At 44.1% G+C, this 24,112-nt stretch overlaps 1 protein-coding gene across 2 annotated transcripts; it reads right to left on the bottom strand.

The window, feature by feature from the left end:
• Nucleotides 1–449: 449 nt before the first annotated feature.
• Nucleotides 450–11,434, bottom strand: snapc5 (small nuclear RNA activating complex, polypeptide 5). Of its 2 annotated transcripts, none has more exons than XM_046351585.1 (4): nt 11,330–11,434; nt 8,566–8,685; nt 2,141–2,218; nt 450–957 (listed from the first exon to the last, which is right to left on the bottom strand). In XM_046351585.1, exons 2-4 carry the CDS (start codon nt 8,653–8,655, stop codon nt 772–774), a joined length of 354 nt encoding a protein of 117 aa, XP_046207541.1. In that variant the 5' UTR covers nt 8,656–8,685; nt 11,330–11,434; the 3' UTR covers nt 450–771. The 2 variants fall into 2 exon arrangements, with proteins under 2 accessions (XP_046207541.1, XP_046207540.1); XM_046351584.1 differs by having other exon boundaries at nt 11,167–11,420.
• Nucleotides 11,435–24,112: the final 12,678 nt, after the last annotated feature.

The raw sequence follows: 24,112 nt of genomic DNA, 5'->3' as shown, positions 1-24,112 counted from the left end.
TTCTTACTGTAAAACAATACATTTACATCAAGCCTGTTCTCAGATCTGTTTGTGCTCTAGCCAACTCTACTGCTGTCATTATGGAATTACAATAAGCCTGTTCTCAGATCTGTTTGTGCTCTAGCCAACTCTACTACTGTCATTATGGAATGACAATAAGCCTGTTCTCAGATCTGTTTGTGCTCTAGCCAACTCTACTACTGTCATTATGGAATTACAATAAGCCTGTTCTCAGATCTGTTTGTACTCTAGCCAACTCTACTGCTGTCATTATGGAATGACAATAAGCCTGTTCTCAGATCTGTTTGTACTCTAGCCAACTCTACTGCTGTCATTATGGAATGACAATAAGCCTGTTCTCAGACCTGTTTGTACTCTAGCCAACTCCACTGCTGTCATTGTCAAGCCAAACATAACAATTCAGTAAGGAGTTGACAAGAACAGAAGGAGACTGTCTAGCACCCAGGCTACATTTTATTCACCCACTGCAAGTTAGTAGTTTAACTAATAATAAGAATAATAATAATAAATAAATAACTTCAGAAGTACAGGATGCAAAACAAAAAAACAGTCTGTAATATTATATACACACACATCTCCTCTTTAGGAGGTCAATACACTGGCAACGTCCCAAATCACATCCTATTACCTATGTAGTGCACTACATTTGTCCAGGTGCCTGCTCAAGCCCAGTGCACTACATTTGTCCAGGTGCCTGCTCAAGCCCAGTGCACTACATTGGGAACAGGGTGCCATTTGGGACAGGTCCACTCAGTAATAATCGTCGTCCTCTTCGTCTTCCTCAGGCACTGCTTCAAGCTCATTGTTGTCGTCGTCTTCGTCGTCGTCCTCCTCTTCCTCCTCCTCCTCTTCCTCCTCTATGTGGTAGTCTACAGGACCACTCAGCAGCAGTTTGGTCTGGTTGATCACTGCTTCGTCATCCAGGTTCTGAGGAACCTGCAGGGAACAGGAGGTTATTGGATAACGGAGGTGTGTGTGTGTGAGAGAGACGTGTGTGTGTGTGTGTGTGTGTGTGTGACGTGTGTGTGTGTGTGTGTGTGTGTGTGTGTGTGTGTGTGTGTGTGTGTGTGTGTGTGTGTGTGTGTGACGTGTGTGTGTGTGTGAGACGTGTGTGTGTGTGTGAGACGTGTGTGTGTGTGAGAGACGTGTGTGTGTGTGAGAGACGTGTGTGTGTGTGTGAGAGACGTGTGTGTGTGTGTGAGAGACGTGTGTGTGTGTGTGAGAAACGTGTGTGTGTGTGTGAGAGATGTGTGTGTGAGAGACGTGTGTGTGTGTGAGAGAGACGTGTGTGTGAGAAACGTGTGTGTGTGTGTGAGAGACGTGTGTGTGTGTGAGAGACGTGTGTGTGTGTGTGAGAGACGTGTGTGTGTGAGACGTGTGTGTGTGAGACGTGTGTGTGTGAGAGAGACGTGTTTGTGTGTGTGTGTGTGAGAGACGTGTGTGTGTGTGTGTGTGTGTGTGAGAGACGTGTGTGTGTGTGTGTGTGTGAGTGAGAGACGTGTGTGTGTGTGAGAGACGTGTGTGTGTGTGTGTGTGTGTGAGAGACGTGTGTGTGTGTGAGAGAGACGTGTGTGTGTGTGAGAGAGACGTGTGTGTGTGTGTGTGTGTGTGTGTGTGTGTGTGTGTGTGTGTGTGTGTGTGTGTGTGTGTGTGTGTGTGTGTGTGTGAGAGACGTGTGTGTGTGTGTGTGTGTGACGTGTGTGTGTGTGTGTGTGAGAGACGTGTGTGTGTGTGTGTGTGAGAGACGTGTGTGTGTGTGTGTGTGTGACGTGTGTGTGTGTGTGTGAGACGTGTGTGTGTGTGTGTGAGACGTGTGTGTGTGTGTGTGTGTGTGTGTGTGTGTGTGTGTGTGTGTGTGTGTGTGTGTGTGTGTGTGTGTGTGTGTGTGTGTGTGAGAGACGTGTGTGTGTGTGTGAGAGACGTGTGTGTGTGTGTGAGAGAGACGTGTGTGTGTGTGTGAGAGACGTGTGTGTGTGTGTGTGTGTGTGTGTGTGTGTGTGTGTGTGTGTGTGTGTGTGTGTGTGTGTGTGTGTGTGTGAGAGACGTGTGTGTGTGTGTGTGAGAGAGACGTGTGTGTGTGTGTGTGAGAGAGACGTGTGTGTGCGTGTGTGTGCAGTACCTCAGGAGGACTGGCAGGTTGTGAAGGACCTTCCTCTGTCTGAGCGTTGATGATGGACTTTAGGGCCCCTTCTTCAAACTAAATAAAATTTAAAAAGACAGACAGTCATATATATGGCATTACCCATCATTACTCAGGAGGGTAGTAAACATAAGGTACCGGTACCCCGAGTTATCATTCCACCCCTTGACATGCTAAACATGTTGAGCAGATAGACAGAGAACGTGAAGTGGAATATAGGTTAGGTGGCCCTGTTTGAAAAGGGTTGACAGAGGGTTGACAAAGGGTTGACAAAACAGGTTGACAAAAGGTTGACAAGGGGTTGACAGAGGGTTGACAAGCATCCTTCTGAACTAACATGGTCTGATAGGTGAAAAACAGAAAGGCCTCATAGATCAAGACAAAAGGAGATGATTGTGGACTACAGGGGGGGAGAGGGCCATGCACACTCCCATTCTCATCGACGGGGCTGTAGTGGAACAGGTTGAGAGCTTCAAGTTCCTTGGTGTCCACATCACCAACAAACTAACATGGTCCAAACACCCCAAGACAATCATGAAGAGGACACGACAAAACCTATTCCCCCTCAGGAGACTGAAAAGATTTGGCATGGGGCCCCCAGATCCTCAAAAGGTTCTATAGCTGCACCATCGAGAGCATCCTGACCGGTTGGCAACTGCTCAGTCTCCGACCGCAAGGTACTACAGAGGGTAGTGCAAACGGCCCAGTACATCACTGGGGCAAAGCTACCTGCCACCCAGGACCTCTATACCAGGCGGTGTCAGAGGAAGGCCCTCTGTTCTCTCTGCTACCACACGGCAAGCGGTACCGGAGCACCAAGTCTAGTTTCAAGAGGCTTCAAAACAGTGTCTACCCCCAAACCATAAGACTCCTCAACATCTAATCAAATGGCTACCCAGACTATTTGCATTGAATAATACAATTTGATTTGAAAGCTCTGACCTATTAAGCCATGAAGTGGGACCCCTGATTTCATCTATCCAGCCTTGTCAGATCAGTGATTACTCAAGGACCTGCCCACTCAAGAAAAAGCTTCAAACTGTAACAAGTGCCTGGAACCTGGTTCAGGTTATCAGTCAACCTACCAGGGTAGTTACAAACCGCACAGGAATTAAATCATCAAAATGAATTGATCACATCTTTACTAAAGCTGCAGAAATGTGCTTTAAAGCAGTATCGAAATCCCTCGGATGTATTGATGACAATATAGTAGCCATATCTAGGAAAACCACAGTTCCAAAGGCTGGGCCTAATATAGTGTATAAGAGGTCATACAATACGTTCTGTAGTGAATCCTATGTTGTTGATGTAAATAATATTTGTTGGTCTGTGGTGTGTCATGAGGAGCAACCAGACGCTGCTGGTCTGTGATGTGTAATGAGGAGTAACCAGACGCTGCTGGTCTGTGATGTGTAATGAGGAGCAACCAGATGCTGCTGGTCTGTGGTGCGTAATGAGGAGCAACCAGACGCTGCTGGTCTGTGGTGTGTAATGAGGAGCAACCAGACGCTGCTGGTCTGTGGTGTGTAATGAGGAGCAACCAGACGCTGCTGGTCTGTGGTGTGTAATGAGAAGCAACCAGACGCTGCTGGTCTGTGGTGTGTAATGAGAAGCAACCAGACGCTGCTGGTCTGTGGTGTGTAATGAGGAGCAACCAGACGCTGCTGGTCTGTGGTGTGTAATGAGGAGCAACCAGACGCTGCTGGTCTGTGGTGTGTAATGAGGAGCAACCAGACGCTGCTGGTCTGTGGTGTGTAATGAGGAGCAACCAGACGCTGCTGGTCTGTGGTGTGTAATGAGGAGCAACCAGACGCTGCTGGTCTGTGGTGTGTAATGAGGAGCAACCAGACGCTGCTGGTCTGTGGTGTGTAATGAGGAGCAACCAGACGCTGCTGGTCTGTGGTGTGTAATGAGGTTCAACCAGACGCTGCTGGTCTGTGGTGTGTAATGAGGAGCAACCAGACGCTGCTGGTCTGTGGTGTGTAATGAGGAGCAACCAGACGCTGCTGGTCTGTGGTGTGTAATGAGAAGTTCCAGACGCTGCTGGTCTGTGGTGTGTAATGAGAAGCAACCAGACGCTGCTGGTCTGTGGTGTGTAATGAGGAGCAACCAGACGCTGCTGGTCTGTGGTGTGTAATGAGGTTCAACCAGACGCTGCACTTGACACACAAAACAAAAATCCATGTTTTCACTTTGTCATTGCGGGGATTGTGTGTAAATAGCTAAGGAGTTGTTTTAAAAAAAATACATTATTGAATAAAGCTGTAAAGTAACAAAATGTGCAGAAAGCAAAGAAAAAGGGGTCTGAATATGTTCCCAAGTCTGGCTGCACAACCGATTGGCAAAATTGCAAAATGAGAAATCACGCGACTAAACGAAATAAAAAGAAGAAGAAACTATTCTATGAAACAAAGATAAATGATATAAAGAAGGATAGTAAAAAAGCTTTGGAGCACCTTAAATGACATTTTGGGCAAAAAGGAAAACTCGCTCCATCATTCACTGAATCAGATGGCTCATTCATCACAAAACCCACTGATATTGACAACTACTTTAATGGCATCAGTAAGATTAGCAAACTTAGGGATGACATGCCAGCAACAAAGGCCGACACTACACATCCAAGTATAACTGAACAAATTATAAAAAGGCAAGCATTGTAATTTTGAATTCCGTAAAATGAGTGTGGAAGAGTAAAAAAAATAAAAATTATGTGTCTATGAACAATGACAAGCCACCGGGGTCTGACAACTTGGATGGAAAATTACTGAGGATAATAGCGGACGATATTTCCACTCGTATTTGTCATATTCTTCAATCTAAGCCTCCTAGAAAGTGTGTTCCCTCAGGCCTGGAGGGAAGCAAAAGTAAGCACCCTTTACTGGCTCAAATAGCCAAACAATCAGCCTGTCTAACAATCTGGATGGAAAATTACAGAGGATAATAGCAGATGATATTGCCACTCCTATTTGCCATATCTTCAATTTAAGCCTACCTAAGAATGGTAAAAACCTCTTTACTCGCTCAAATAGCCAAACAATCAGCCTGTTACCAACCCTTAGTAAACTTTTTTGGGGGAAAAAATGGTGTCTGACCAGATACAATGTCATTGTACAGTAAACAAATTGACAACAATGACTTTCAGCACGCTGATAGGACACTCAACAAGCACGGCTGTTACACAAATGACTGATGATTGGCTGAGAGAAATTGATGATTAAAAAAGATTGTGGGGGCTGTTTTGTTAGACTTCCGTACGGTTTTTGACATTATCGATCATAGTCTGCTGCTGCTGGAAAAACACGTATGTGTTATGGCTTTACACCCCCTGTTATAATATGGATAAAGAGTTAAAGAGTTACTTGTCTAACAGAACACAGAGGGTGTTCTTTAATGGAAGCCTCTCAACCATAATCCAGGTAGAATCAGGAATTCCTCAGGGCAGCTGTTTAGGCCCCTTGCTTTTTTCAATTTTGACTAACGACCTGCCACTGGCTCTAAGTAAAGCCAGTGTGTCTATGTATACTGATGACTCAACACTATACACGTCAGCTACTACAGCGACGGAAATTACTGCAACACTTAACAAAGAGATGCAGTCAGTTTCAGAATGGGTGGCAAGAAATAAGTTAGTCCTAAATACATCAAAAGTATGTGGACACCCCTTCAAATTAGTGGATTCTGCTATTTTAGCCACACCCGTTGCTGACGGCCCATAGAATGGCCTTACTGAAGAGCGAAGTGACTTTTAACATGGCACTGTCGTAGGATGCCATTTTCCCATCAAGTCACTTCGTCAAATGTCTGCTCTGCTAGAGCTTCCCCGGTTATTGTAAAGTGGAAAAGTCTAGGTGCAACAATGGCTCAGCCGCAAAGTGGTAGGCCACACAAGCTCACAGAAATGGACGGCCGAGTGCTGAAGAGCGTAGCGTCTGTCCTTGGTTGCAACCCTCACTACCGAGTTCCAAACTGCCTCTGGAAGCAACGTCAGCACAAGAACTGTTTGCTGGGAGCTTCATGAAATGGGTTTCCATGGCCGAGCAGCCGCACACAAACCTAAGATCACAATGCGCAATGTGTCGGTGTAAAGCTCGTCGCCATTGAACTCTGGAGAACACGTTCTCTTGAGTGATGAATCACGCACGCTACTCCACCTGGCAGTCCGACAAACTAATCTGGGTTTGGCGGATGCCAGGAGAACGCTACCTGCCCCAATGCATAGTGCCAACTGTAAAGTTTGGTGGAGGAGGAATAATGGTCTGGGGCTGTTTTTCATGTTTCGAGTCCCTTAGTTCCAGTAAAAGGAAATATTAACGCTACAGCATACAATGACATTCTAGACAATTCTGTGCTTCCAACTTTTTGGCAACAATTTGTGGAAGGCCCTGTCCTGTTTCAGCATGATAATGCCCCCGTGCACAAAGCCAGGTCCCCACAGAAATGGTTTGTTGAGATCGGTGTGGAAGAACTTGACTGGTCTGCACAGTGCCCTGAACTCAACCTCATCGAACACCTTTGAGAAAAATTGGAACACCGACCGCGAGCCAGTCCTATCGGCAAACATCAGTCCCCAACCTCACTAATGCTCTTGTGGCTGAATCGAAGCAAGTCCCCGCAGCAATGGTCCAACATCTAGTGGAAAGCCTTCCCAGAAGAGTGGAGGCTGTTATAGCAGCAATGTTCCAACATCTAGTGGAAAGCCTTCCCAGAAGAGTGGAGGCTGTTATAGCAGCAATGTTCCAACATCTAGTGGAAAGCCTTCCCAGAAGAGTGGAGCCTGTTATAGCAGCAATGTTCCAACATCTAGTGGAAAGCCTTCCCAGAAGAGTGGAGGCTGTTATAGCAGCAATGTTACAATATCTAGTGGAAAGCCTTCCCAGAAGAGTGGAGGCTGTTATAGCAGCAATGTTACAACATCTAGTGGAAAGCCTTCCCTGAAGAGTGGAGGCTGTTATAGCAGCACTGTTCCAACATCTAGTGGAAAGCCTTTCCAGAAGAGTGGAGGCTGTTATAGCAGCACTGTTCCACATTAATGCTCAGATTTTGAAGAGATGTTCGAGGCAGGTGTCAGCACTGTTCCAACAGTGTATATGTGGTAGTAGTGCCCAGAAACAGTGGATGTGTTGTTATGAAATGTAATTTCAGTTTTAACATCTATAGAACTGCATTAATGTTGCTGGACCCCAGAAGACTGGAGCTGCTGCATTGCAGCAATGGGGATCCATATTAAAAGCCCCCAGGAAGAGTAGCTGTTGCATTGCAGCAACTGTTCCAACAAACCCCAGGAAGAAGCTGTTGCATTGGCAGGAAGAATGGAGGATCCATAATAGCAGCAATGTTCCTTGGCATCTAGTGGAAAGCCTTCCCCAGGAAGAGTGGAGGCTGTTATTGCAGCAATGTTCCAACAAGAGTCTAGTGGAAAGCCTTCCCCAGGAAGAGTGGAGCTGTTATTGGCAGCAATGTTCCAATATCTAGGGAAAGCCATAATAACCCTGCTTCCCAGAAGAGTGGAGGCTGTTAATAAACAGGAATGTTCCAAACTAATGGGGATCCATTAAACCCCAGGAAGAGTGGAGCTGTTGCATTGGCAGCAACTGTTCCAAATAAACCCCAGGAAGAAGCTGTTGCATTGGCAGAACTAATGGGGATCCATATAAACGCAGGAAGAGTTCCTGTTGCATCTGGCAGGAAAAGGGGATCCATTCCGCCAGGAAGAGTGGAGCTGCTGTTATGGCAGCAATGTTCCAACATCTAGGAAAAGCTGCTGCCCAACAGGAACTAATGGGGCTGCATAATAAACCCTAGGAAGAATGTTCCAACATCTAGTGGAAAGCCTTCCCCAGAAGAGTGGAGGCTGTTATAGCAGGAACAATGTTCCAAATCCCCAGGAAGAAGCTGCTGCCTTGGCAGAAGAGTGGGGCTCCATATAAACAGGAAGAGTTCCTTGGCATCTAGTGGGGCCTTCCCAGAAGAGTGGAGCTGCTGCCTTGGCAGGAATGTTCCAACATCTATAATAAACCCCCAGAAGAGTAGCTGCTGCCTTGGCAGGAACTAATGTTCCATAGGGAATGTTCACATCTAGTGAAAAGCCTTTCCAGAAGAGTGGGGATCCATAATAAACCCCATTAATGCTCTGATTTTGTAATGAGATCCATTAAACCCCAGGAAGAGTGTCTGCTACTTTGGCCATGCAGTGTCCATAATAAACTCACAGGAAGTAGTGCCCTTGAGGGAAACACATCATGGGATGTTAATGAAATGTAGACTTCATTTGCATTTCTGGAACTAATGGGGATAAATAAACCCCAGAATATTGCAATAAATATTGAAGGAGGGAAGGATTTATTTATTATTTATTTATTTACTTATTTCCATAGGTGAGGTAAAATAGAAGGTAGCTGTACCTTGAGTCTGTTGAGCTGGTCCTGCAGCATAACTTTAATCTTCAGGAGGGTCTCCTCCTCCTTCTTCAGCTCCTGTAGACGACTCAACATGGTGTCTGGTGGTTAGACCATTCCTAAATACTGAGAGACATACAGTATTAGTGTAACAGTTTTGCTACCGAACCAGAGTTCCCTTTGAACAACAACAACAACAACAACAACGTTACCCTTCGAAGCATCCGTTACCTATCGCTCCTCAAAAAAAAGCTACAGCATTTGGCAGAGCAAGGGAAACAACTACTTCGAGGTCTCAGAGCGAGTGATGTCACCGATTGAAATGCTAACTAGCGCGCACCGCTAACTAGCTAGCCGTTGCACATCAGTTGCATTAGTATGCATCTTCCTTCTTCAGCTCTTGTAGTGGATTTATCATGATGTCCAGTGGGTTCAGACAGGCAAATAGAGCAGGCTATATTATTAGTAAACTCACTATGATAGGGCTCCCGAGTGGCGCAGCGGTCTAAGGCACTGCATCTCAGTGCTAGAGGTGTCACTACAGACCCTGGTTTGATTCCAGGCTGTATCACAACCGGCCCGTGATTGGGAGTCCCGTAGGGCGGCGCACAATTGGCCCAGCGTCGTCCGGGCCCTCATTGTAAATCAGAATGTGTTAACTGACTTGCCTAGTTAAATAAATGTTAAGTAAACTCAACTCCATCCATATTACAGGGGCCTAAACTAGAGCTAATTGGCTCCCCACATTCAGTCATGGTCATGAACTTCCTGGTCGGTTGGTAGAGCATGGCGCTTGTAACGCCAGGGTAGTGGGTTCGATCCCCGGGACCACCCATACGTAGAATGTATGCACACATGACTGTAAGTCGCTTTGAATAAAAGCGTCTGCTAAATGGCATATATTATTATTATTATTATTATTATTATTATATCATTAAAAAATATATATTTTTTAATTAGCTGTTAGGGTTTGTATTGATCAGGGATGTGCTGTAACGTTAGATAAGCTAACCCTTCGTCAAAACATTACAAATCACTCTGTAGTAGTGATATATACGTTTCATACCGGAGCCTGAGACATGTGTCAGAATCAGTAAGCAACCAACTTCAAAGCAGTGTGCCGATATCTCAATCACGGACACTCTTACTGACAGTTGTGGCTGCTTTGTGTGATGTATTGTTGTCTCTAACCTTGTGGCTGCTTTGTGTGATGTATTGTTGTCTCTAACCTTGTGGCTGCTTAGTGTGATGTATTGTTGTCTCTAACCTTGTGGCTGCTTAGTGTGATGTATTGTTGTCTCTAACCTTGTGGCTGCTTTGTGTGATGTATTGTTGTCTCTAACCTTGTGGCTGCTTTGTGTGATGTATTGTTGTCTCTAACCTTGTGGCTGCTTTGTGTGATGTATTGTTGTCTCTAACCTTGTGGCTGCTTAGTGTGATGTATTGTTGTCTCTAACCTTGTGGCTGCTTTGTGTGATGTATTGTTGTCTCTAACCTTGTGGCTGCTTTGTGTGATGTATTGTTGTCTCTAACCTTCTTACCCTTTGTGCTGTTGTCTGCAGCCCAATAAGGTTTGTACCATGTTTTGTGCTGCTACCATGTTGTTATCTTAGGTCTCTCTTTATGTTGTGTTGTTGTCTCTCATGTCGTGATGTATATTTTGTCCTATATTGTTATTTAAAAAATGTAATTTGCAATCCTTAGCCCCCCGTCCCCGCAGGAGGCCTTTTTGACAGGCCGTCATTGTAAATAAGAATTTGTTCTTAACCGACTATCACTTTATCAGAAGGACGTCACGAATGACGTCCCAAGCGTCGTCACGAATGACGTCGTTTGATCACGTGGTTTTTCAAACCGGGTGTCGCAAAACGCCACTGATTTCCGACCTCGGCTGGTCACCGTCCTGCTTAGATTTGACCGAAACACGTTATCCTGACCGGTAGCTCGTTTAGCAGGTAGAGGAGGAAACATTCAGGGTCGTGAGCATATAATTGCACACTATTTTTTCTCCTCTTTTGCACGGTTGTTCAAATAATTAGTTTTTATTTAGTATACGCGTCTGTCTTAAGCATCCCAAATAATGCCATAGATTACTTTTTTTTTGTACAAATAATCAACTTGGAAGACAAAAATGAGAAGCATGATGCAAATCTGGAATTGTAATTTACCGCTGTACCACGATGTTATAATGAAAACGGATTTAAAAATACATATACCTCTGTCACTAAATGTGCATTATAAACAGATCATTAAGATCTGATTAAATGAATTGTCTTCCGGCACAATTTGGGGGGAAAAGCGTCGAAGCCTTCACTTTCAGAAAGCCTCGGTTTCCCCCATTTACTCCGTCGAGGGAGGATGCTGTCGAGAAACACTCTTCATTTAGCCTTTTACGTTCCCATTTGTCAACGTTTATACAACATTATAGCTCGACCATGTTAAAATAACACGCCGTCTGCAGCAAATTCAATCAGGAATAAATAATATGGCACACATCATTTAACGTTGTCTTATCAAGATAGTTAGCTAATATAATAATATAATACTAACAACAACCCCAGCTTTGTCAAATCATCCACAATTAAGCTTTCTATATATTTCACAAACCTTCACACACACAACAAAAAAATGGTTCGTTTGTGTATCTCCTCTTTGCAGCAAATACAAGGCCACTTGCAGGCAACCTGCACATTGATGGATAACTAGCCAGCTAATAAACTCGTGTCATATTTGAATGACACATCAACAGCGTTATAACAGTCTAGTTTACCATAGCGCTGATGATAAAAATGCTACTCGTTATGTTGTTGTAGCCTCCGTTGTTCATTCACGTGGTTTTCCTTCCGCACACTTCCGGGTTCACTTTCCGCCCACATCTCAGCAGTTTGATGTGACCCTTTAGCGCCGTGTTGTGGTCTCCTACAACATTACACACACATACACGGGATCTTCAGGTTCGGTCGGCTGATTGGACATGATGATGATGATGATGACAAATAATCAAATGATTCATAATGTTATAAAATGATCAACATTAGATTCTCTCTGATGTTACCCCAAAAAGGTAGTTCATTTTTGGACCTCAGTCCTGCTTATGTAGCCAACTAGTTGTAAACTTTCAGGAACTGGTTTTCAGCTGGCTTGTATGCTGTTGGTCATCTCTAAAGCCACTTTCCCTGTCTCTGTCTCCGTACCAGTATAAAATGTCTCCTAATATAGGGTGAATCTGTGAGCTAAAAAGGGCCTATTTTCTGACCTCATGCCCACATGAAAAAATACAACGCTATAAATACGATTGTATTCACTATAGTGTTTTTGCAGAATTTACTGAAGTATTTACTGTAGTACACTGTATTATACTGTAGTATTTACAGTTAACTATACTATAAATACTGTATTAAAAGAACTAGTGTATATACTATAGTAATTAATGTAGTGTTTTTTGCAGTTTGTAGTATACTATAGTGTTTATATGGGCTGTAGTATTTACTATAGTGTTTATACGGGCTGTAGTATTTACTTACTATAGTGTTTATGTGGATATTACTGTATTTACTATAGTGTTTATGCAGATATTACTGTATTTACTATAGTGTTTATGTGGATATTACTGTATTTACTAGAGTGTTTATGTGGATATTACTGTATTTACTATAGTGTTTATGTGGATATTACTGTATTTACTATAGTGTTTATACGGGCTGTAGTATTTACTATAGTGTTTATGCAGATATTACTGTATTTACTATAGTGTTTATGCAGATATTACTGTATTTACTATAGTGTTTATGTGGATATTACTGTATTTACTATAGTGTTTATGTGGATATTACTGTATTTACTATAGTGTTTATACGGGCTGTAGTATTTACTATAGTGTTTATGCGGATATTACTGTATTTACTATAGTGTTTATGTGGATATTACTGTATTTACTATAATGTTTATACGGGCTGTAGTATTTACTATAGTGTTTATGTGGATATTACTGTATTTACTATAGTGTTTATGTGGATATTACTGTATTTACGATAGTGTTTATACGGGCTGTAGTATTTACTATAGTGTTTATGTGGATATTACTGTATTTACTATAGTGTTTATGTGGATATTACTGTATTTACTATAGTGTTTATACGGGCTGTAGTATTTACTATAGTGTTTATGTGGATATTACTGTATTTACTATAGTGTTTGTGGATATTACTGTATTTACTATAGTGTTTATGCGGATATTACTGTATTTACTATAGTGTTTATGTGGATATTACTGTATTTACTATAGTGTTTATACGGGCTGTAGTATTTACTATAGTGTTTATGTGGATATTACTGTATTTACTATAGTGTTTATACGGGCTGTAGTATTTACTATAGTGTTTATGCAGATATTACTGTATTTACTATAGTGTTTATGCAGATATTACTGTATTTACTATAGTGTTTATGCAGATATTACTGTATTTACTATAGTGTTTATGTGGATATTACTGTATTTACTGTAGTGTTTATATGGGCTGTAGTATTTACTATAGTGTTTATGTGGATATTACTGTATTTACTATAGTGTTTATGCAGATATTACTGTATTTACTATAGTGTTTATGTGGATATTTACTAGTATTTACTATAGTGTTTATGTGGATATTACTGTATTTACTATAGTGTTTATGCAGATATTACTGTATTTACTATAGTGTTTATGCAGATATTACTGTATTTACTATAGTGTTTATACGGGCTGTAGTATTTACTATAGTGTTTAAGCAGATATTACTGTATTTACTATAGTGTTTATGTGGATATTACTGTATTTACTGAAAAAAATATGTTTTAATGATCTTTGTCGTAGAAGTGGAGGCTTCCTCCTTCAGTAAACTTACTGGTTAAATACTAAAAGGAGCCCATTTTCCATTACCGAGGACAGGAATGTGAATGCATAGTTCAGAGCTTCTGCTCGTTTCTACATACTGTAAGGAACGCAATACAGTCTGTACTTGGCATGCAAGTTTCTCATTTATGAGTGGCACAAATTGCGATATGTGGGAGGGGAATGGGCAGGGTATATGTTCATTTAATAATGTAGTATTTACTATACTTTAAAAAACAGTTTTTTTACGGACTGTAGTTATTTGCGGACATTACTGTAGTATTTACTACGTTGTTTTTTCCCCGGATAATACTGTAGTATTTAATATAGTATTCTACAGTATACTACAACATTCTATAGTAAGTACTACACATGATTGAAGGACACTAGTGTGTAGTATAGTATTCTACAGTATACTACAGTTTACTATAGAATTCTATAGTAAGTACTACACATGATTGAAGGACACTAGTGTGTAGTATAGTATTCTACAGTATACTACAGTTTACTATAGAATTCTATAGTAAGTACTACACATGATTGAAGGACACTAGTGTGTAGTATAGTATTCTACAGTATACTACAGTTTACTATAGAATTCTATAGTAAGTACTACACATGATTGAAGGACACTAGTGTGTAGTATAGTATTCTACAGTATACTACAGTTTACTATAGAATTCTATAGTAAGTACTACACATGATTGAAGGACACTAGTGTGTAGTATAGTATTCTACAGTATACTACAGTTTACTATAGAATTCTATAGTAAGTACTACACATGATTGAAGGACACTAGTGTGTAGTATAGTATTCTACAGTATACTACAGTTTACTATAGAATTCTATAGTAAGTACTACACATGATTGAAGGACACTAGTGTGTAGTATAGTATTCTACAGTATACTACAGTTTACTATAGAATTCTATAGTAAGTACTACACATGATTGAAGGACACTAGTGTGTAGTATAGTATTCTACAGTATACTACAGTTTACTATAGAATTCTATAGTAAGTACTACACATGATTGAAGGACACTAGTGTGTAGTATAGTATTCTACAGTATACTACAGTTTACTATAGAATTCTATAGTAAGTACTACACATGATTGAAGGACACTAGTGTGTAGTATAGTATTCTACAGTATACTACAGTTTACTATAGAATTCTATAGTAAGTACTACACATGATTGAAGGACACTAGTGTGTAGTATAGTATTCTACAGTATACTACAGTTTACTATAGAATTCTATAGTAAGTACTACACATGATTGAAGGACACTAGTGTGTAGTATAGTATTCTACAGTATACTACAGTTTACTATAGAATTCTATAGTAAGTACTACACATGATTGAAGGACACTAGTGTGTAGTATAGTATTCTACAGTATACTACAGTTTACTATAGAATTCTATAGTAAGTACTACACATGATTGAAGGACACTAGTGTGTAGTATAGTATTCTACAGTATACTACAGTTTACTATAGAATTCTATAGTAAGTACTACACATGATTGAAGGACACTAGTGTGTAGTATAGTATTCTACAGTATACTACAGTTTACTATAGAATTCTATAGTAAGTACTACACATGATTGAAGGACACTAGTGTGTAGTATAGTATTCTACAGTATACTACAGTTTACTATAGAATTCTATAGTAAGTACTACACATGATTGAAGGACACTAGTGTGTAGTATAGTATTCTACAGTATACTACAGTTTACTATAGAATTCTATAGTAAGTACTACACATGATCGAAGGACACTAGTGTGTAGTATAGTATTCTACAGTATACTACAGTTTACTATAGAATTCTATAGTAAGTACTACACATGATTGAAGGACACTAGTGTGTAGTATAGTATTCTACAGTATACTACAGTTTACTATAGAATTCTATAGTAAGTACTACACATGATTGAAGGACACTAGTGTGTAGTATAGTATTCTACAGTATACTACAGTTTACTATAGAATTCTATAGTAAGTACTACACATGATTGAAGGACACTAGTGTGTAGTATAGTATTCTACAGTATACTACAGTTTACTATAGAATTCTATAGTAAGTACTACACATGATCGAAGGACACTAGTGTGTAGTATAGTATTCTACAGTATACTACAGTTTACTATAGAATTCTATAGTAAGTACTACACATGATTGAAGGACACTAGTGTGTAGTATAGTATTCTACAGTATACTACAGTTTACTATAGAATTCTATAGTAAGTACTACACATGATTGAAGGACACTAGTGTGTAGTATAGTATTCTACAGTATACTACAGTTTACTATAGAATTCTATAGTAAGTACTACACATGATTGAAGGACACTAGTGTGTAGTATAGTATTCTACAGTATACTACAGTATACTACAGTTTCTATAGTAAGTACTACACATGATTGAAGGACACTAGTGTGTAGTATAGTATTCTACAGTATACTACAGTATACTACAGTTTCTATAGTAAGTACTACACATGATTGAAGGACACTAGTGTGTAGTATAGTATTCTATAGTAAGTACTGTAGTATTATATTGTAAACTATAGTATTTGTTCATGTATTTTTTTTGTCTCTCCATTTTGTCCAGGTCCCATATTCACAAAGGAGGGCTGATCTAGGACCAGGTCCCATATTCACAAAGGAGGGCTGATCTAGGACCAGGTCCCATATTCACAAAGGAGGGCTGATCTAGGACCAGGTCCCATATTCACAAAGGAGGGCTGATCTAGGACCAGGTCCCATATTCACAAAGGAGGGCTGATCTAGGACCAGGTCCCATATTCACAAAGGAGGGCTGATCTAGGACCAGGTCCCATATTCACAAAGGAGGGCTGATCTGATCTGAGGACCAGGTCCCATATTCACAAAGGAGGGCTGATCTAGGACCAGGTCCCATATTCACAAAGCGTCTGGACGTTAGGAGGGCTGATCTAGGACCAGGTCCCATATTCACAAAGCATCTGGATGTTAGGAGGGCTGATCTAGGACCAGGTCCCATATTCACAAAGCGTCTGGATGTTAGGAGGGCTGATCTAGGACCAGGTCCCATATTCACAAAGCGCCTCAGTAGGAGTGCTGATCTAGGACCAGGTCCCGTATTCACAAAGCGCCTGGACGTTAGGAGGGCTGATCTAGGACCAGGTCCCGTATTCACAAAGCGCCTGGACGTTAGGAGGGCTGATCTAGGACCAGGTCCCATATTCACAAAGCGTCTGGACGTTAGGAGGGCTGATCTAGGACCAGGTCCCATATTCACAAAGCATCTGGATGTTAGGAGGGCTGATCTAGGACCAGGTCCCATATTCACAAAGCGTCTGGATGTTAGGAGGGCTGATCTAGGACCAGGTCCCATATTCACAAAGCGCCTGGAGTAGGAGTGCTGATCTAGGACCAGGTCCCGTATTCACAAAGCGCCTGGACGTTAGGAGGGCTGATCTAGGACCAGGTCCCATATTCACAAAGCGCCTGGACGTTAGGAGGGCTGATCTAGGACCAGGTCCCATATTCACAAAGCGTCTGGACGTTAGGAGGGCTGATCTAGGACCAGGTCCCATATTCACAAAGCGTCTGGACGTTAGGAGGGCTGATCTAGGACCAGGTCCCATATTCACAAAGCGTCTGGACGTTAGGAGGGCTGATCTAGGACCAGGTCCCGTATTCACAAAGCGCCTGGACGTTAGGAGGGCTGATCTAGGACCAGGTCCCGTATTCACAAAGCGCCTGGACGTTAGGAGGGCTGATCTAGGACCAGGTCCCGTATTCACAAAGCATCTGGACGTTAGGAGGGCTGATCTAGGACCAGGTCCCATATTCACAAAGCGCCTGGACGTTAGGAGGGCTGATCTAGGACCAGGTCCCATATTCACAAAGCATCTGGATGTTAGGAGGGCTGATCTAGGACCAGGTCCCATATTCACAAAGCATCTGGACGTTAGGAGGGCTGATCTAGGACCAGGTCCCATATTCACAAAGCATCTGGACGTTAGGAGGGCTGATCTAGGACCAGGTCCCATATTCACAAAGCGCCTCAGTAGGAGTGCTGATCTAGGACCAGGTCCCATATTCACAAAGCGCCTGGATGTTAGGAGGGCTGATCTAGGACCAGGTCCCATATTCACAAAGCGTCTGGATGTTAGGAGGGCTGATCTAGGACCAGGTCCCGTATTCACAAAGCGCCTGGATGTTAGGAGGGCTGATCTAGGACCAGGTCCCGTATTCACAAAGCGCCTGGACGTTAGGAGGGCTGATCTAGGACCAGGTCCCATATTCACAAAGCGCCGTCAGTAGGAGGGCTGATCTAGGACCAGGTCCCATATTCACAAAGCGCCTGGACGTTAGGAGGGCTGATCTAGGACCAGGTCCCATATTCACAAAGCGCCTGGACGTTAGGAGGGCTGATCTAGGACCAGGTCCCGTATTCACAAAGCGCCTGGACGTTAGGAGGGCTGATCTAGGACCAGGTCCCATATTCACAAAGCGCCTGGACGTTAGGAGGGCTGATCTAGGACCAGGTCCCGTATTCACAAAGCGCCTGGACGTTAGGAGGGCTGATCTAGGACCAGGTCCCGTATTCACAAAGCGCCTGGACGTTAGGAGGGCTGATCTAGGACCAGGTCCCGTATTCACAAAGCGCCTGGACGTTAGGAGGGCTGATCTAGGACCAGGTCCCATATTCACAAAGCATCTGGACGTTAGGAGGGCTGATCTAGGACCAGGTCCCATATTCACAAAGCATCTGGACGTTAGGAGGGCTGATCTAGGACCAGGTCCCATATTCACAAAGCGTCTCAGTAGGAGTGCTGATCTAGGACCAGGTCCCATATTCACAAAGCGTCTCAGTAGGAGTGCTGATCTAGGACCAGGTCCCATATCCACAAAGCATCTCAGTAGGAGTGCTGATCTAGGACCAGGTCCCATATTCACAAAGCGCCTCAGTAGGAGGGCTGATCTAGGACCAGGTCCCATATTCACAAAGCGCCTGGACGTTAGGAGGGCTGATCTAGGACCAGGTCCCATATTCACAAAGCGCCTGGACGTTAGGAGGGCTGATCTAGGACCAGGTCCCATATTCACAAAGCATCTGGACGTTAGGAGGGCTGATCTAGGACCAGGTCCCATATTCACAAAGCGCCTGGACGTTAGGAGGGCTGATCTAGGACCAGGTCCCATATTCACAAAGCATCTGGACGTTAGGAGGGCTGATCTAGGACCAGGTCCCATATTCACAAAGCATCTGGACGTTAGGAGGGCTGATCTAGGACCAGGTCCCATATTCACAAAGCATCTGGACGTTAGGAGGGCTGATCTAGGACCAGGTCCCATATTCACAAAGCATCTCCCATATTCACAAAGCATCTGGACGTTAGGAGGGCTGATCTAGGACCAGGTCCCATATTCACAAAGCATCTGGACGTTAGGAGGGCTGATCTAGAACCAGGTCCCATATTCACAAAGCGTCTCAGTAGGAGTGCTGATCTAGGACCAGGTCCCATATTCACAAAGCGTCTCAGTAGGAGTGCTGATCTAGGACCAGGTCCCATATCCACAAAGCATCTCAGTAGGAGTGCTGATCTAGGACCAGGTCCCATATTCACAAAGCGCCTCAGTAGGAGGGCTGATCTAGGACCAGGTCCCATATTCACAAAGCGCCTGGACGTTAGGAGGGCTGATCTAGGACCAGGTCCCATATTCACAAAGCGCCTGGACGTTAGGAGGGCTGATCTAGGACCAGGTCCCGTATTCACAAAGCGCCTGGACGTTAGGAGGGCTGATCTAGGACCAGGTCCCGTATTCACAAAGCGCCTGGACGTTAGGAGGGCTGATCTAGGACCAGGTCCCATATTCACAAAGCATCTGGACGTTAGGAGGGCTGATCTAGGACCAGGTCCCATATTCACAAAGCGCCTGGACGTTAGGAGGGCTGATCTAGAACCAGGTCCCATATTCACAAAGCGCCTCAGTAGGAGGGCTGATCTAGGACCAGGTCCCATATTCACAAAGCATCTGGACGTTAGGAGGGCTGATCTAGAACCAGGTCCCATATTCACAAAGCGCCTCAGTAGGAGGGCTGATCTAGGACCAGGTCCCATATTCACAAAGCATCTGGACGTTAGGAGGGCTGATCTAGAACCAGGTCCCATATTCACAAAGCGCCTCAGTAGGAGGGCTGATCTAGGACCAGGTCCCGTATTCACAAAGCGCCTGGACGTTAGGAGGGCTGATCTAGAACCAGGTCCCATATTCACAAAGCGCCTCAGTAGGAGGGCTGATCTAGGACCAGGTCCCATATTCACAAAGCGCCTGGACGTTAGGAGGGCTGATCTAGAACCAGGTCCCATATTCACAAAGAGCCTCAGTAGGAGGGCTGATCTAGGACCAGGTCCCGTATTCACAAAGCGCCTGGACGTTAGGAGGGCTGATCTAGGACCAGGTCCCATATTCACAAAGCGTCTGGACGTTAGGAGGGCTGATCTAGGACCAGGTCCCATATTCACAAAACATCTGGACGTTAGGAGGGCTGATCTAGGACCAGGTCCCATATTCACAAAGCATCTGGACGTTAGGAGTGCTGATCTAGGACCAGGTCCCATATTCACAAAGCGTCTGGATGTTAGGAGGGCTGATCTAGGACCAGGTTGCATATCCACAAAGCGTCTCAGTAGGAGTGGTGATCTAGGACCAGGTCCCATATTCACAAAGTGTCTGGACGTTAGGAGTGCTGATCTAGGACCAGGTCCCATATCCACAAAGCGTCTCAGTAGGAGTGCTGATCTAGGACCAGGTCCCATATCCACAAAGCGTCTCAGTAGGAGGGCTGATCTAGGACCAGGTCCCATATCCACAAAGTGTCTCAGTAGGAGTGCTGATCTAGGACCAGGTCCCATATTCACAAAGCGTCTCAGTAGGAGTGCTGATCTCGGACCAGGTCCCATATTCACAAAGCATCTCAGTAGGAGTGCTGATCTAGGACCAGGTCCCGTATTCACAAAGCGCCTGGACGTTAGGAGGGCTGATCTAGGACCAGGTCCCGTATTCACAAAGCGCCTGGACGTTAGGAGGGCTGATCTAGGACCAGGTCCCGTATTCACAAAGCGCCTGGACGTTAGGAGGGCTGATCTAGGACCAGGTCCCGTATTCACAAAGCGCCTGGACGTTAGGAGGGCTGATCTAGGACCAGGTCCCATATTCACAAAGCGTCTGGATGTTAGGAGGGCTGATCTAGGAACAGGTCCCATATTCACAAAGCATCTGGACGTTAGGAGGGCTGATCTAGGACCAGGTCCCATATTCACAAAGCATCTGGATGTTAGGAGGGCTGATCTAGGACCAGGTCCCATATTCACAAAGCGTCTCAGTAGGAGGAGGGCTGATCTAGGACCAGGTCCCATATCCACAAAGCGTCTCAGTAGGAGTGCTGATCTAGGACCAGGTCCCATATCCACAAAGCATCTCAGTAGGAGTGCTGATCTAGGACCAGGTCCCATATCCACAAAGCATCTCAGTAGGAGTGCTGATCTAGGACCAGGTCCCATATTCACAAAGCGTCTGGACGTTAGGAGGGCTGATCTAGGACCAGGTCCCATATTCACAAAGCGTCTGGACGTTAGGAGGGCTGATCTAGGACCAGGTCCCATATTCACAAAACATCTGGACGTTAGGAGGGCTGATCTAGGACCAGGTCCCATATTCACAAAGCATCTGGACGTTAGGAGTGCTGATCTAGGACCAGGTCCCATATTCACAAAGCGTCTGGATGTTAGGAGGGCTGATCTAGGACCAGGTCCCATATCCACAAAGCGTCTCAGTAGGAGTGGTGATCTAGGACCAGGTCCCATATTCACAAAGCGTCTGGACGTTAGGAGGGCTGATCTAGGACCAGGTCCCATATTCACAAAGCGTCTGGACGTTAGGAGGGCTGATCTAGGACCAGGTCCCATATTCACAAAACATCTGGACGTTAGGAGGGCTGATCTAGGACCAGGTCCCATATTCACAAAGCATCTGGACGTTAGGAGTGCTGATCTAGGACCAGGTCCCATATTCACAAAGCGTCTGGATGTTAGGAGGGCTGATCTAGGACCAGGTTGCATATCCACAAAGCGTCTCAGTAGGAGTGGTGATCTAGGACCAGGTCCCATATTCACAAAGTGTCTGGACGTTAGGAGTGCTGATCTAGGACCAGGTCCCATATCCACAAAGCGTCTCAGTAGGAGTGCTGATCTAGGACCAGGTCCCATATCCACAAAGCGTCTCAGTAGGAGGGCTGATCTAGGACCAGGTCCCATATCCACAAAGTGTCTCAGTAGGAGTGCTGATCTAGGACCAGGTCCCATATTCACAAAGCGTCTCAGTAGGAGTGCTGATCTCGGACCAGGTCCCATATTCACAAAGCATCTCAGTAGGAGTGCTGATCTAGGACCAGGTCCCATATCCACAAAGCGTCTGGACGTTAGGAGGGCTGATCTAAGACCAGGTCCCATATCCACAAAGCATCTGGACGTTAGGAGGGCTGATCTAGGACCAGGTCCCATATTCACAAAGCGTCTCAGTAGGAGGGCTGATCTAGGACCAGGTCCCATATTCACAAAGCATCTGGACGTTAGGAGGGCTGATCTAGGACCAGGTCCCATATTCACAAAGCGTCTCAGTAGGAGTGCTGATCTCGGACCAGGTCCCATATTCACAAAGCATCTCAGTAGGAGTGCTGATCTAGGACCAGGTCCCATATTCACAAAGCGCCTGGACGTTAGGAGTGCTGATCTAGGACCAGGTCCCATATTCACAAAGCGTCTCAGTAGGAGGGCTGATCTAGGACCAGGTCCCATATTCACAAAGCGTCTCAGTAGGAGTGCTGGTCTGGAATCAGGTCCCAACCTGTCCAGATAATGTTATTTTTTAATGACCTAAACAGTGAAACTGACCCTAGATCAGCAGTCCTACTGTGAGAGACTGAGTTGTGTACTTTTACAAGCTGTTTATTTTTCAGGCGGCCTGTATTGTGTTGTATTGTCTCAATCGAATCAATGTTATTTTATAAAGCCCCTTCTTACATCAGCTGATGTCACAAAGTGCTTTACAGAAACCCAGCCTAAAACCCCAAACAGCAAGCAATGTAGGTGTAGAAGCACAGTGGCTAGGAAAAACTCCCTAGAGAGGCCAGTTATTTTAATGCAGGGAAACTGAAGTCTGTCTTTACCAGCATGTCACCTGCGCAACTAGAGTCAAAAAACTAGAGCACCTTTACTCCACACACAGAAACGCGTAGAAAGCTCTCCCTCACCCTCCATTTGGCAAATATGACCATAACTATATTCTCCCGATTCCTGCTTCAAGCAAAAACTCAAACAGGAAGTACCAGTGGTTCAATACGGAAGTGGTTGCTAAGCAACGGGACTGTTTTGCTAGCGCAGACTGGAATATGTTCCAAGATTCATTCAATAACATTGAGGAGTTTTCCACGTCAGTCACCGGCTTCATTAATAAGTGTATCGACGGCTTCGCCCCCACAGTGACCGTACGTACATATTCAAATCAGAAGCCATGGATTACAGGCAACATCCGCACTGAGCTAAAGGCAAGAGCTGCCGCGTTCAAGGAGAGGGACACTAATTCGGAAGCTTATAAGAAAGCCCACTACAACCTCCGACAGGCCATCAAACAGTCAAAATGTCAATCCAGTGTTTTGGGTCTGTATTTTGACAGCAGCCTATATGTTAGTGATGGCTGTTTAACAGTCTGATGGCCTTGAGATAGAGGCTGTTTTGAAGTCTCTCGGTCCCAGCTTTGATGCACCTGTACTGACCTCGCCTTCTGGATGATAGTGGGGTGAACAGGCAGTGGCTCGGGTGGTTGTTGTCCTTGATGATCTTTATGGCCTTCCTGTGACATTGGGTGGTGAAGGTGTCCTGGAGGGCAGGTAGTTTGCCCCCAGTGATACATTGTGCAGACGCACTACCCTCTGGAGAGCATTGCGGTTGAGGGTGGTGAAATTGCCATACCAGGTGGTGATACAGCCCGACAGGATGCTCTTGATTGTGCATCTGTAAAAGTTGAGTGTTTTAGGTGACAAGCCGAAGTTCTTCAGTGTCCACATCACTAAAGAACTATAACAGAGGTGGGACCAAGTCATTGTTTTACAAGTCACAAGTAAGTCTCAAGTCTTAGCACTCAAGTCCCAAGTCAAGACCGGCAAGTCCCAAATCAAGACAGGCAGATCCGATTCAAGACAGGCAAGTCCCAAGTCAAGACAGGCAGGTTCGAGTCAAGTCCCAAGTCAAGACAGGCAAGTCCCAAGTCAAGACAGGCAAGTCCCAAGTCAAGACAGGCAGGTCCGAGTCAAGTCCCAAGTCAAGACAGGCAAGTCCCAAGTCAAGACAGGTAGGTCCGAGTCAAGTCTCAAGTCATAATATGCTCTTCACCAAATGCAATACCATTTAATATTTTTCACAAGAGTAATAGTTAGTATATTACATTTCTGCAAATCATGAATGCTTTTCAATATATATATATATATATGTATTACTTTCCAAATAAACTTTATTTCCATGGAAATACATGTGTAGCTATGAGAAAGAACCCCCACCCCATAGAGATCGACTACCGAGGATCGCTAAGGGGCGCAATCGGGCGATGTCAGCTTGTACACAATCGCCCAA

Source organism: Oncorhynchus gorbuscha, linkage group LG06 (genome assembly GCF_021184085.1).
Source record: "Oncorhynchus gorbuscha isolate QuinsamMale2020 ecotype Even-year linkage group LG06, OgorEven_v1.0, whole genome shotgun sequence".
NCBI classification, from domain to species: Eukaryota; Metazoa; Chordata; class Actinopteri; order Salmoniformes; family Salmonidae; genus Oncorhynchus; species Oncorhynchus gorbuscha.
The sequence above is the reverse complement of the archived record's forward strand: the minus strand, read 5'-3'. Positions and strand labels throughout refer to the sequence as shown.